Raw genomic sequence first — 13,752 nt, 5'->3', positions numbered from 1 at the left:
CCTTTTTACTTCTGTACTGTAATTTTTAACTTTATGGCAAGTGTGTCCAGCAGTTGAAGCTTGCTGTGGGATCTTTGGATCTTTCTGGTACAGACTGAAAGGACCTTTAATCTTAATTTTTTAACTTTTTTTTTTTATTTTTTTCCCCCACAATTCTGGAATGGATGGATTATACTCTTTTGGTACGCTTTTGTTTTGAAATGCTATTATTCCGTTTGTTTGCTGAGTCAGTGACTTACCATAGCTTTCTTGTCTCTTGGAATTGTATTGATGCTGTAAAAGTTAACTTAATTTCATTACCTATAAAAAATGAAATTGCCACTGTGCCAGCACTGACTTCTATTTTGAAAGTATACTTGTATGATGTGCTTATGCACGTAGTACTTTCAATTTCCAGCTTTGGTGCCAGCACGAGCCCATTCTGTTTATTCCCCACAGTTGGAGCTTTGTGTGTTTTGGGGAGGATTTCTGCTTTGCAGCAGCAGCAGTTTTAGCAGCTGTGTGCTTTGAGGCCCCCATTTCTGCTGGCGTGTGATCCAGCAGTGGATGGAGGGAAGGGCAGCATGGGAGCGGGCTTGGACTCTCTCTATTTCATGTCTCCTGCAAACCCAAGAGCTGTTGTTGGGCGAGGCACGGGCCTCTGCCACCTGCTTTCTGCAGAGCTGAAGGGAGGAAGCCTGATCTTGGGTGTTGCGTCACATAGACGTGGCAAGGAAATGATAAGCTGGGAGTCTTTTCAAGACACTTCTTCAAAATGATGTTTGATCAGCCGGGTTGATTGTGAGACTCTGTGGTCTTACATCAGATACGTGTCTGCAGACAGGCACGTGAAACCCCCTTTTCTGGGCCGTACAGTCATTGGTGCTGGAAGAGGAAATGTTCTGGGAGGCAAAAAGGCACATACAAGCCAGCAAAGTTTGTCTGGGTGACTCAAATGTGGCTGTTGTGAATTCTGAATCCCTTGTCAAGGGCTAAGAAAACCCATCCCTCTTGTACAGCTGCTTGCTAAACAGCAGGGGATCCTCTGATCCATGGTCCCTCTGAGGGATGAGGAAACACTGGGAAAAAGCAACCTCGGTCTTCTCAAGTCCCTGGCACTGGCCACAGGCCACCCCTGTGCTAAACACCAGCCGCAGTGAGACCCTCAAAAATGGAAGTGCAGAGGGCTCAGGTCGCTCTGGGTTAGCAGCAGTGAGACCTGGAAGAGAGGTTCCCTGCTCCTGGCTGCATGCTGATGTCCAGAAATGCCTCCTGTGGTCACGGGTGCTGGGGAAAGCGCATGAGCCATTTGAAGCTGCTGCCTTTTGCAAGGACCAGCCTGGCAAAGAACAGTGCTGCCTTATGTATAAAAATAAGGCTTATATATTTATATATGACTTTTCTAAATGTAGAAGGCAGGGAAGGTGAATCCAGCTTCTTTGAAAGTCAATGATACTGTTAACAGTTAGGAAATAATAAGCATCAAGGTAGAGCCCTTCCAGCCAGTACCTTTTCCCTGTTGAATAAAGCAATTACGTGCTTTTTGCTGTGCTTCCTGGTTTTTGTCTTGGTGGACCTTCAGTTGCAGGTAAAAAGAACTAAAATACACAAGGAATTCTGTCTCTAATACTGATTAAACACTGAAGACAGTAGTAGCTGAAGTGTGATTTGCTATTACTTTCCTTGCAGCTGTGATTTTTTTCCCTTGCCATCCTGTACGTCAGATCACCATTTTCACCTTTGCAAAGGTTGTCTAAATAACTGCGAATTTGTCTTTCTTCTCTGGCTTTCTTCGGTGTGGGATGATGCCATTGTATTTTGGGTCCTTCAAGATCAGCTATCTTTGTTCACAGCAAGCCCAGTATTTCCAGAGTTTTTCTCTACTGCCCAAATTATTTAGATCTTTTAGTAGCTTGTTGTTTGTTTGTTTGGGTTTGTTTGGCTTTCTTTGTAGCTGTTGTTTATTTACAAAGCCTTCAGACCATTATCCCAGACTGTTGCTGACAGTTTTCCCAAGTGTTCCAGCAGTTTTTGTGTTCGCTTTGATTTGCTCAAAGTCTTTGGTAGCATAAAAAGTTCTGTATCAGAAATTACAGAAAAAAAACCACCAGTTTTTTGTTTGTGTGAGCACAAGAAATGGGACCTAAAAAGGACAGTATGGTTCTGGTGAATTGAAACGGATCTGCACAGCTTATTTTGAAACAAAGCCTCCAGCTTGTCTTAAAAACCAAATTATTTTGTTTTTGTGTTAGAAGTAAACAATCTGGGGGGCTTTGCCCCTCTTGTGCAGATTTGTTTTATCACTACAGAGGAGTAAGAGTGTATTGCAGGAAACAGAGATTTACCATTGCAATGCCTGTTCTGCTGGGTGAAACATGTCAGGACCATGAGCTGCACAGCGATAGTAAAGAGCAGGATTAAGAAATCTGGATCAATTCCTTCTCATCCTCTTCACTCAACTTTAGCGTGTGGGAAAAATAGAAACTGATGTGCTTCAACCTAGTGTCTTCTGATAAACGAGGCAATCTGCTTCCACTTAAATGCTGCTCAGCTGAGAGGAGAGGACTTATGAAATTCTGGAGTTTTACAGGAAGTCCCGCAGATTTGCTGACTGACTTTTGCAACAGAAACCTAGAGGGGGTGATGGAATGACTTGTGGTTTTTGTCTTCTTTTCCAGTTGGCCTGCTGCTGCGGTATTGCCGCTTGTTCCTTGTGCTGCAAATGCTGCCCCAAGATCAAACAGTCAACCAGCACCCGCTTCATGTATGCGCTTTACTTCATGCTGGTGACTATCATCTGTTGTGTCATGATGTCAACAACAGTAGCTAACGAGATGAAAACGCACGTAAGTAAGAGAGATGAACCCACTGCTGCCCTGGGAGGAAATGGGTCTCCTTCCTGACAATTCCTCACCTGTTGATTGTGTTTCACAACGTGAAGAGTCAAGGAACACAGGACTGGCAGTCTTCCTCCTCTTTCATGGCTCTGCAGTGAACCCATCTCAGGTTTGCTGCACAGATAGTGTCACTAAAGCCCATCAGGGGACATGTTGTAGTAGAACAAACCAATTCAGTCCAACATTGAGTTTGCCTCTGGCAACTTGTTTAGTAGCAGAAGTAACAAATTAGAAAACAGCTGTTCAGGTGTTGCATTTATAATTTTAGTTCTGTGTTCTTGGTGCTGTGTGACAGACTACTGCCATGCATAACGCTGCAGATCCTTTACAAGGGGTTTTCTTCAGTGTGCATTGAGTCATCCTATTCACATGGGCTGTAACCACAGCAGATATTGTTCATCTCTAATTGTCTTTTTAATTAAAAAGCTTCTAAAGCATGAAGGAGCTGTGGCTAAAACCAGAGTTTAAAACTCAGGCTTCGTTGTATGAAAGGAGAGAAGGTTAGCACTCCCCTTGATAAGGATGGAAGAGGCCCTTGTGGCCTATACAACACGCATACGGTTAAGGCACTGCCACCTACTTCGTGGCATCTAACCATGTTTTTGGGGGGTTGGACTAGATGATCTTTTGAGGTCCCTTCCAACCCTTGGGATTCTGTGATTCTTTCAGAGTCTTAATATAACTTTCCTAAGCTAAATGCTCAGCAGCCTGCTTGCAGTCTCACACTGGACCTGATGTACCTTGACTTCGGTTTGGTTTCTTCAGCTGCCCAAGCTGCTCTCAATAGCACAAATCCTCTCTCTCATCCCCTACAAACTACAAGAAGAGAAGTTGTTTTTGTAAGTAGAGGGAACAGTTGGTGGATTGCTTAATTCTTGAAGTTTCTCCACCAAACTCACCACTGAGCCTGCTTCAAGGCTGTGCATGCCCTGGAGGTTCAGAATGGTTCCCTCACTAAGAAGGTCACCTAGTTGTTTTGTATTACCCTCCCAAAACTGAGTGCCAGTGGGTGCACAGTTAAGGCTGTTTCCTCATTTAACCAATTGCTGGTCAAGCTTACCTTCTGCACTTGACTTGCAGTTGTCTGTGAAACACTTAGCTCTTCGTCATTCAAGATCCAGAAGCTGGTGTTTGCACCCTATGCCTGCAACACAGATGAACCAGCAGGCTTATGATAGGGCTAGTTTGAGGGCTTCTGTGCTGTGCTGCCAGCGACCTTTCTTTTTTCCCATTGTACCCTCTTTGTACATTCTGTCCTGATTTTCTTTCCTTTACTAGCACTTTGCTCGAGTTATTCTACCACCACCTTCTTACCCCTGGCTACCAGCAGTTGCTGACAGCCCTGTAAGAGTACCCAATACAGGCATGATGCTTGCCTGTGAGCTGTGACTGCTCAACATGTGCGTGCTGAATTTGCTTGCCAAGAATTACTTTGACTTACTGGATGCTTAGCTTGGCAAAAAAGTGAATAACCCAGGGAACTCAACTGTGTGGGAGACAAATTACGTGCTCATATCCAAATTTCATAAAGTCATTTTCCATCAGTTGTGTGGTTTTAATGCAGCTTGTACCCCTAACAAAAAATACTCTATCCAACAGAAAAGTGATTCAGGAAGCCTTCAACAACATCCTTTTCAGTATTGCCAAATTTCTTTTCCAGTTCATAGTCTTGAAAGCTCAGTGTGGGAAGAAATAGCACAAAGTAGCTGTTAGTGTGAAGTGGAAAGATAATCACCCTCTTAATTTAGAGCATTTGATGTCTTTGAATGGTAAATGCACCATATGAAAGTAGGCTTTCTTTATCTGCTCTCTAATTTAATAATTATGTTCGGGGCTGTTGTAAGTTCAAAGACTCCTGAAGCTAATTCAGCCCAGGTGTAATAGAGTGCACGTTGGAAATATTTATTCAGACTAACCAGTCCTCAGTTTCCCAGTGATGAACTGTGCTTTGAAAGTGTTTTAAGAGTGCTGGGAACTTACTGATTCCTCTGCTTTTGGTTGGATTGTGGAGCACTCCTAAGTCCTGAAGCTGGACTGTAAGCTAACACTGTGCATGATGCTTCTAGGAAGTCAACCCTCTTCCTTGAGAGGAGACAGACTTCTAACTAATTTTAGTCAGATTTTTTAAAATGATATGAAAATAAAAAATAAAATTTTAGCGTAATCCTTTATGGAGTCGTAATCTTGGCAGGGAACCATGTGTCTGCTTTACCAATATAGAGTTCAAGGACACTGATGCTACGTGAAAGGAATCTCCCCCTTGTCAGTGAGAGGGGTTTCTTTTGTTGATTAGCTATAAATTCCCAAGTCTGAAGTGGTTCTAAAAGTATTTATTGTAGCACTTGGTCCTTTGGCATTATTTTGAGAGGAAGCAGCAGTGAACATACATCTCTTAAGGACACCTTAAACAGACTTGTAAAAAAATGTTTGTTTTGTTGTATTAATCTACCCCCATGGTCATGCATTCTGTCTATTAAAACACATTTATGACAGTTTTCCAGACTCTGCAGCTGCCAGCCCAGAGCTGGGGACCTCTCTGTGCCGTGAAATGTGGATGGAAAAATGAGTCCCTGTCACAGGGGTCTCAGCTTCCACATCCTCACCGAAGCTGGCAGATAGATGAAGCCGTATGTCAGTGGGAGGACACAGTATCTGGTTATCGTTTCAAAACCTTAGTTCCTAGTCTAACCATCAGGATTTTAAGAACATCATATTTTGTGATGAGCCTTAAGAATTGGACACTTGTCTTTTGTGGGGGGAGTTTTCTCCTGAGCTGTTCCTGCACGCATGGGACACCAAGAGAGCCCTGAAGGGTTAAATGCTGAAAAATATCCAAAGAAACTAAGGCATTTGTGTTTGATTTCTGTGGAAGAAGTAAGAGGCACTGGAGGGATAGGGAAGGAGTGGGTGGTTTTGACCAGGAAGCTATTTTGGATAGTGGTGTGTAGAATAGATTTCAGAGGAGCAAGGTTGTGTATTAGGCCAAATGATGGGGTAGAGCATCAATCAAGACATGAGAGCCTCAGTAATGCGGACAGAAACACACAAAAGACCAATATTCAGTTACATGAAATGGTTTAGAGACTTGATTCTGTTCCAAAATGAAGCAAAGCAGCATCCAACTTGAAGTGCTTCTATGCATATATCCATATATAATTTTCTTTTTCCAGTAATTCTGTTGGGTTTAAAAAACAGATACAGCTTTACTCAAAAATGTTCTGTTGAAGCAAATCCTTGAATTTGGCAGGATTCGAAAGGGTAATTGAGAGAAGAAAAGGAAGATAATTGTTTCGGTCTTCTGAAGTAGTGTTTTGGGGATTTTTTAATTAAATTTTTACTGTTAAACCTGTTGCAAAACTAGCATTTTACACTGAGAATATCCAGGGCCTACTTAAATAATGAAAGGAAAATTAAGAAAGATGTTTTCAGGAAAACAAAACCCAGTAACAACCAGTTCAGTTTTGTCAAAGCATTTCAGTTCTAGATGGCTTTGTGTTCTGGCAGAGCATGGTTTCAGGCTTGTTTCCCTAGCCAGGTTTGTATCTTGGATGTTAACTATTACAGTATGCTAAAATTCAAATTTGCTACCAAAAATGGGGGTTTTAAGTGCAGATGCCCATTGTGTATTTCTGATGAGAATTTAGCCATAGATCATAGAGAATCAGCCAGGTTGGAAAAGACTTTTAAGATCATCAAGATGCAAGATAGCATGTGTTTTTGCCCTTGTCTCCCCACCTACACAGATTTTCTTTCATGCTTCCTCTGTTTCTATAACAAAGTTCATCTGCCACATTCTCCCTCTGTTGGATGAGGACATCCAAACAAAAGCAGTCTCATTCTGGCTCTTCAGGCCCATTTCTACACACTTCTTCTTTTGATTCCCCCTCCAATACTATTTCCTGCGCTCCTGCATTCACAAGCTTGGGTGGGGGCAGACCCAGGCTCAGAAGTGACCAAGCCTCAGCCTGGGCATTGTGCTGCTGTGTTGGATTGATTCTTGCACTGCATTTATTTTGAGGAGCAGTGGTTCACGGTGAGGGGAAAGCAAGTTCAGGGCTGCCTGCCCCTGTTTCTGTAGATGTTGCTATCATCTCAAAGGGTTTCACTGCACTTGGGAAATTGCTGACGTTGCTATGATAACATCATTGCTTGTGCAGCAGTTGTGGCATTTACATTATCTGAGCAGATACTGAGTTTCTGCAGCAAGAATGCCTTGTCCCCTACTGAGATGCCAAAAAAATTAGCTTATGTTGCTTTTAAAGTTTTAAAGTAAATATTTCACTGTATCAAACTTGGCAAATATTTAATCCATGATTTAACAGCTGGCAAAACTACCCAGCAAATGGAAAGCCTGGTAAATCACATGGGCTGGGCAGGCTGTTCAGCAGCTGAACGTATTTCAGAGACAGAGAACTTAAAAAGAAAGAACAACAAAAAAACCCCTCCCGAAACCTAGTCATTTTTAACCTCCAGTGAAAAAGTCACATAAGCCTTGACAAATTGTTCCCAGCAGTAGATCATCCTCTCACAAAACCATGCCCTTTTCATTATATCAGCGCTTTTGTCCCTGGCATTGTGCTTGTGCTTATTATCTGTCGGGGTCCCCAAGAGTTTGATTTTATTCTTGTTCTGTTCCTTCAGGTTCATGGGCCTCCAAAAAGGGTGTTCAATCCCACAGGACTGTTCCTGTGGCCATGACTTGCTACTGCATAGTGTTGTGCATACTACATGACAGCTGAGGTCTTTGTTGCTTGTGTAGGCACAAACTGAGCTATTGTTCTTGTGAATCCATTCATTTTCTCTCAGCCAGATCTGTAAAGAAATTACTACTAAATGGAAAAAAGAACATACACTGTCAAAAACCCATCTGTAGAAACCTATGCAATTAAAGAAGATGCCCATTTACAGTTACACAAAGATCTGGTTTTAATTTAGTCAATTAATCAGGTGCCAGGGTGTTATTTTGTTTTGTTTTGTAAGTCTCAAGCGAAATGCTGCTTGGTTCCAAGTACAGATGTTGCAGAAATCTGTCTCCTTGGTCATCTATATCAAGCAAATCCCTGATTTTCTCAGAAATACTGTTAGTTTGATATTATACATCTTTGTAATCTCTGCTGAGTGATGTTATTACAAGCAAAGAACTGGAAAGCATTAATTGATAGGCCAGTTGCTTTCCTTGGCATTGCTGTGGCCTCTTGGCTTGCCCTGGCTTCACTGTGGCATTGATAGGTCTCTTAATTATTCCAGTCAATCCATTTGCTTGTTTTGAATGCTGGCATGTTTGCCCTGTCTGATGGTTTATAGCCTTTCAAGACCTAGGAAAAGCCTGCTGCTCCAGGCAATTTCTCAGCACCTCTCTAAAAACTCTTGTATGCAAGTTAGCCACAGCTCCTCATTAACTGTCCAGTTTCTCACACGGTGGCTGCTCACCTCTGAGTTACTCCTTGTCGAAGGAGCATGTCAGAGAGGTCCAGCTTGAATCCATTCTTGTAACACCATGTAGCTGCGTTGAGTCCTGCTTTTCATCTCCTTGGCTGATTCTAGCCCATCTAGAATCAGCTCAGTACTGTAGTTATGTTTGCTGCCCTTAGCACAGCAACCTAACATTGCTGTGAGCTGCTAAAATACTTGCTCTTTTTGGGAAGCTGCAAGAGGGTTGTTGAGCTCCTGACTGGTTTGGGTTGCTGGCATGTCAGGGGCAGTCACATACCCTGCTGACAGAAGCAGGCTTACAGAGCCTAATGGCTGAAAGCCTGCAGTTTACATGTTTACCCCTTGTTTCCTGCATCTCGGCTTTCTTTCTGCCCAGCTGGAAACACTGCCTGATTACTTGCTCTTGGGTCCTGTTTGTTCTTTCCTGTCCTGGTTTTGTGTACCGACCTGCTTGCTGAGGGAAGCAGTGTCTGCTGTGTTTGCTGACTTCTTGGAAATGTTCAAGGATGGTGTTGCCCACAGTCTGCATATTTTTCCTGAGCAAAATGTGGCTTGGCTAAATGCTTTCTGAAGTTTGATTCCCATCTCCCTTGCCCAAGTTACTTATTTCTACATGTTGTGTCCTGGCAGATATGTCTTCTCTCTCCTCCAGTGACCTGTGCAGGTAGCAGCAGTCAGCTCCAGGGGGTTTGGTGTGGTGTTTGACTGGTCTCACCAGCCTCAGCTGAGACCTGTGAGCATACAGAGAGGCTTTTTCTTCTAAACCGACAGTGGTTTTCTAATTAAATGCCTGCATTTCTGCACAGCTCAGTGGCTCCCTGGCTGCGAGGGGGGTGTCTGCATGGAGGCACCACACAGGACTGGATCCTGGCCACACAGACATGATTTTTTGAGCACCCAGTGTCATGTCTGCCTGTGAGACTGAAGCCAAAAGGTGCAGCTGTTTGCTTTCCCCTCGTGGCAAGAGCAGGGCCTCAAAGACAAATATTTAATGAGTCAACAGAAAGGTGGAATTTTCCTGCCTCTCTACAAATTTAAAACAAAATCAGGGCAGCTGGCACAACGCCCTTTCAGAGGCTGTGATGGAGAGGAGGGGGTTGCTGCCCCTGTGCCCCTTGGGTGTGCTTCGTTCTACATATCCATGGAGGGCAGCATGAGCCAAAACTTGCTGCCTTGCAGCCCCGTGCATGTTCCTCCTTGATTACTGAAGCAATCAAAGTCTTCTGTTAAGCATGGGAAGGTGGGAGAGGGTCCCTCGGGTGAGGGGATGGGCAGTAAAGGAAAGAAAGATGGACTTGTACCCCCAAAGCATGTGGAGGGAGTTGAGACTGGAGGCTCTAGACTCTGGTCCTTTGTGTTTTACATTTATGTCTCTTGAACCCTTAAATCCAGGCAGGGAGTTATCAAGAAAGAAATATGTTAAACAAAGCCAGTGGAGAGTTGGTGGTGAACAGATGTAGACATGCTTGGTTACAAGGAGCCCTGTGTCCTATCTAACAGCTTGTAACGTGTGCTTTTCAGATTCCCTTCTACAAGCAGATGTGCAAGAGTATTCAGGCGGGTGAGATGTGTGAGAAGTTGGTGGGATACTCTGCGGTGTACAAAGTCTGTTTTGGAATGGCCTGTTTCTTCTTTTTGTTCTTCTTATTCACCATCAAAATTAACAGCAGCAAAAGCTGCCGCGCATACATTCATAATGGGTGAGTATTTGTTTGACTGCTTCATTTCCACTTCTCTTTACCAGTTTGTGCTGCCTGCTTTACAGCTGGATGTAGCACTAAGCAGAAAAACCCCAATCCAAACCAAAAGCTGATTTTACTGCTTTTGTCAAAAATAATGCAGTCAAGTGAGAGCTAACTAAAGTGTCAGTCAGTCATCAAAGGGGTTTTTTCTTTTGTTTGATCTCAGGCTTTAAATGAAGATTTCTCTTGTGATACTTGACTTGAAGACCTCTAATGCCTATTGTAACCTAATGACTTTTTTTTTCCCCTCCTCTCCTCTTGTCTAGATTCTGGCTAATTAAACTTATACTTCTGGCAGCAATGTGCTCAGGAGCCTTCTTCATTCCCGATCAGGACACTTTCCTCAATGGTACGTCCTTGTTTTGTAGTGCTGCTTCATTCTGTACTACCTTGTGGGTGGCTGTAAGGCCTAAAGGTCTTATCAACTTGTATATTACCCTGTTTCTTCAAGCAAAGTTTGAGGGAAACTGTGTGCAGAGTAGATGGTCTTCTCATGAAAGCAGATGGTCTTTTAATGAGAAAAGAGCATGTAGTTTACATGCAGTAAAGAACATGTCTTTTTTCTGACCAGGAGCAGGCCAAATGGGTAGGTGCTATCTTGCAGATTGTTTAAAAGAGGGGGAGCTGTAATGGTGCACAAGAAATGGTTCTCTCAAGAGCATAGAGCCACATGTTAGTTTGGCTTGTGCAGGTTGCTCTGCAGTAATGCGGCAGCCAGATTCATGCTGCGTTATGGAGAGGTGCTGGTGCTCGAGGAACCACAGCGCCTTTCTGGGTGTTTGCTGCTGGAAACCTGCAGTGCTGCGAAAGAATTTGGAATGTTAGCTGTCAGGCTGGTGGTGTAAATGCATGAAGGTAAAATTAGACTTTTTGGGGTGCTCTGCTGAGGATGCTGTGCCTTGAAGCATTTCTAGTTTTGTAAGGCACCCTAGCATCAGATTGGCATTGTTTGGTCTTTGATCAGTTAGATGCCTCGGGAGTGAAGGTCTCCTTGTCCCTGTTCCTCTCACCCGTGAAGTCAACGGGATGGCTATATGTACTTGTCCTTAGTATCTAATCACTCTTTGGATTAGAGAGGTGCATTCGTGCAGTGCATTGTACTCATAAGCCAGCGAGACTGCTTATCATCTTTGCAAGTGACCCTTTTCATGGTGAAAAGTCTTCAAGAACTGAAGTGTCTGGGGAAAAGGGAAAGCAGAACTTTTTGAGTTTGTTAGGAATGCTGTTTCTCAAAGGGAAACCAGTCTAACATAGAGTGGAGATACAGCATAACAAGCTTTCTCCCCCAGATTACCTCCTGGCTTCTCTCTCTGAAGCTGTAGTCTGCACATCCTGCTAAACAGTCAGCCCCTGAATTTGAGTTTTGCAGATGTCGTCTGAAATCAGCTGTGTACCTGGAGTAATGTACAGGCAATGCACTGCATAGCTTGCTGCACAAGCTGTTTAAGCAACTTAAACATTTAAATAGGTATCTGTATTTCCTCAGAGACATCTGATGTTGTACGTAAGACATCTGTTGTCTGAAGTATCCAAACAGCTATCTAAATACAGTATATGTAGGTCAATGATTAGGTAGTCAAACAACCTCTCTTCAAAGGAGTCAGTGAATACCAAGTGTTCCCGTCTCTTTGGGAGTGGCTCAGGACAGCATTTGTAAATAGATAAGCTCCGCCTTTGTTTTTCTGTGGTACTGGAATCTGGACGGAAAGAAATTGCCCTTTATAGTACTGTGTTCCAGTACCTTGCAATTTCAGGGTTTAGATTCCTGTGAAATGCCTTCACGCCACCAGTCGCAAATAAAGGTTTCATTATTTTCTGTCTGAATATAGTAACTCGTAGTCTCCACAAAAATTCTCTAGGTTATGGAAACTCAATAAATGTCCTAACAGGCTTATTTTGAAAGTGGAGCATATTGCAGCTGAATTCATGAGGGAGCTAATCTTCAGTTAGCTGAGTTGCCTTTTCAGCTGAAATCTTCTGCTACATCTGTGGGCTTGAGATATTCAAACAGCATTCATGGCTTCGCTGCATAGACAGCGATTCCATTTTATCTCAAGGGAAAGGCGACTGCAGTTTGACCTATTTTCTGCCTCTGCTTTGCAGCCTGGCGCTACGTAGGAGCAACAGGAGGTTTCCTTTTCATTGCCATTCAGCTCATCCTGCTCGTTGAGTTCACACACAAATGGAATAAAAATTGGTATGTGTTGGGCAAGTAGTTATTTGCATAAAATTCTAGTGGACTCCTGAACATTACATTGCTCGTAACAAGGAATTTAAAAATAGCATGGATGTAATTTTTGAAAGAAGACCCTTTCATTACAATGCTTAGAGCTGTTCACCTTTGCTTCATCCACTTTTTCCTTCCCCAGATGTTTCCTCTTTATTCACTTGTACTCTGCTGATCTATTCTTAAATGGAATTGCTTAGCTTCCAATAATCAGTAGCATGTTAGCATGCAAAAACCTTAAAGTTGTTTTATATTTTGTATGAAAACATATCTGCTAAGAAACAGTGGTGCAAGAGGATAAAACTGGATTTGCAAAATGTAACAGTGAAACTGTATACAGTGATATAAACTGGTAAATCCTGCTTTTTTTGTTTCATTTTAATGCACATCTATTTTTTTTATTGTTTCTTAACATGAGAACTGCTACTTTCTCTTCAACTTTTTTCATCTATATATGAAAGATTCCATTATCAACCCACGTATACCCCATTTTGGTATTGACTTCATTTCTGGTTCAGGCATGTTTGCTATTACCCTCCTAGCTCTTAGCCTCTCATAAATTTAAAATATTTAAATTGTCCTCCCACATACATGCAAGAACTCCAGCCTCCACCTCCATCCTTTCTGTTTCTCATTTCTTCCTCTACAAACCTTTGTAGTCCTCTCTTGTTTTAGCAAGAATTTTAGCAAACCTTTGGCTTGTTAGATACCTGTTTTCAAGGAGGAAGAGGTGAGAACTCCTTATATTGCACGGTTTTGTTACAGCTAATTCCTGTAGCTGCTTTTCTTTTCTAGTAGCAGCATTTAACTTTAGCACTCCCTCCATTAGATACTCTTTTAAAAATAAGTCATGTTTGCACAAAACAAAACAACAATAAGAAAAAAAAGTAACAGCCACCTTCCATGCACCAAAAATCCCTTTGTGCCAAAACAACTTTTTTAGTTGCTGCTCCTAAAAAAACTGGTGATCTTTGCAAGAGGAGTCTGGAAGATGAAGAGAAGAATACAAGGTGAACCGTGCTTTAGTTGAGGGAGATTGATGAGATAGACTCAAATGGAGATGATGCTTTTTGAACGAAGGGGTGGTAAAACTGTCAAGGTGGTGCAAGGAGCAGAAGATAGGATATGCCAGACAACATGCCTTTGCTGTTCTTGTGTGAAGAGCACTGCTTGCTAGCTAAACCTGAGACAGTCTGAGTTCCTACTGAGGAAATCCCTGAAGTATTGAGCTGAGATGCGCTGATGAAATCCCAGAGATTGGAAGGTCTAGGAGTCATGCTGGGCTATAATTACAGAAACAGCTGGCCATGATAATACAGAAGATAAACACTAATGCTAAGGAATGTTTACATCTGTTTCATGGGAGGAACCTTGCAAGGGCCTTGTTGGTGTAGTGACCTACACGTTTCAGGAAAGTAAGCACTGTCTTTTGTGTTTAGAGGATACGAACAGTTTGGCTATTTAGAATTTAATT

At 42.6% G+C, this 13,752-nt stretch overlaps 1 protein-coding gene and 1 non-coding gene across 2 annotated transcripts in view; both read left to right on the top strand.

Moving 5' to 3' along the window:
* The window catches only part of SERINC5 (serine incorporator 5), a 40,879-nt gene that overhangs the window by 11,714 nt on the left and 15,413 nt on the right, over nt 1-13,752 (top strand). The window contains exons 2-5 of the mRNA XM_065662689.1: nt 2,658-2,825; nt 9,831-10,009; nt 10,318-10,400; nt 12,155-12,248. Of these exons, the coding sequence (XP_065518761.1) occupies nt 2,658-2,825; nt 9,831-10,009; nt 10,318-10,400; nt 12,155-12,248 (524 nt within the window). The remainder of the gene's footprint in view (nt 1-2,657; nt 2,826-9,830; nt 10,010-10,317; nt 10,401-12,154; nt 12,249-13,752) is intronic.
* On the top strand, nt 3,355-3,482 carry LOC136006117 (U6atac minor spliceosomal RNA). The gene has a single exon (XR_010608979.1). It is a non-coding gene; the product is annotated as a U6atac minor spliceosomal RNA (small nuclear RNA).

The sequence above is a fragment of the Lathamus discolor genome, chromosome Z (assembly GCF_037157495.1).
Source record: "Lathamus discolor isolate bLatDis1 chromosome Z, bLatDis1.hap1, whole genome shotgun sequence".
NCBI classification, from domain to species: Eukaryota; Metazoa; Chordata; class Aves; order Psittaciformes; family Psittacidae; genus Lathamus; species Lathamus discolor.
Note: the sequence above shows the minus strand (reverse complement) of the source record. Positions and strands in the feature narration are given on the sequence as shown.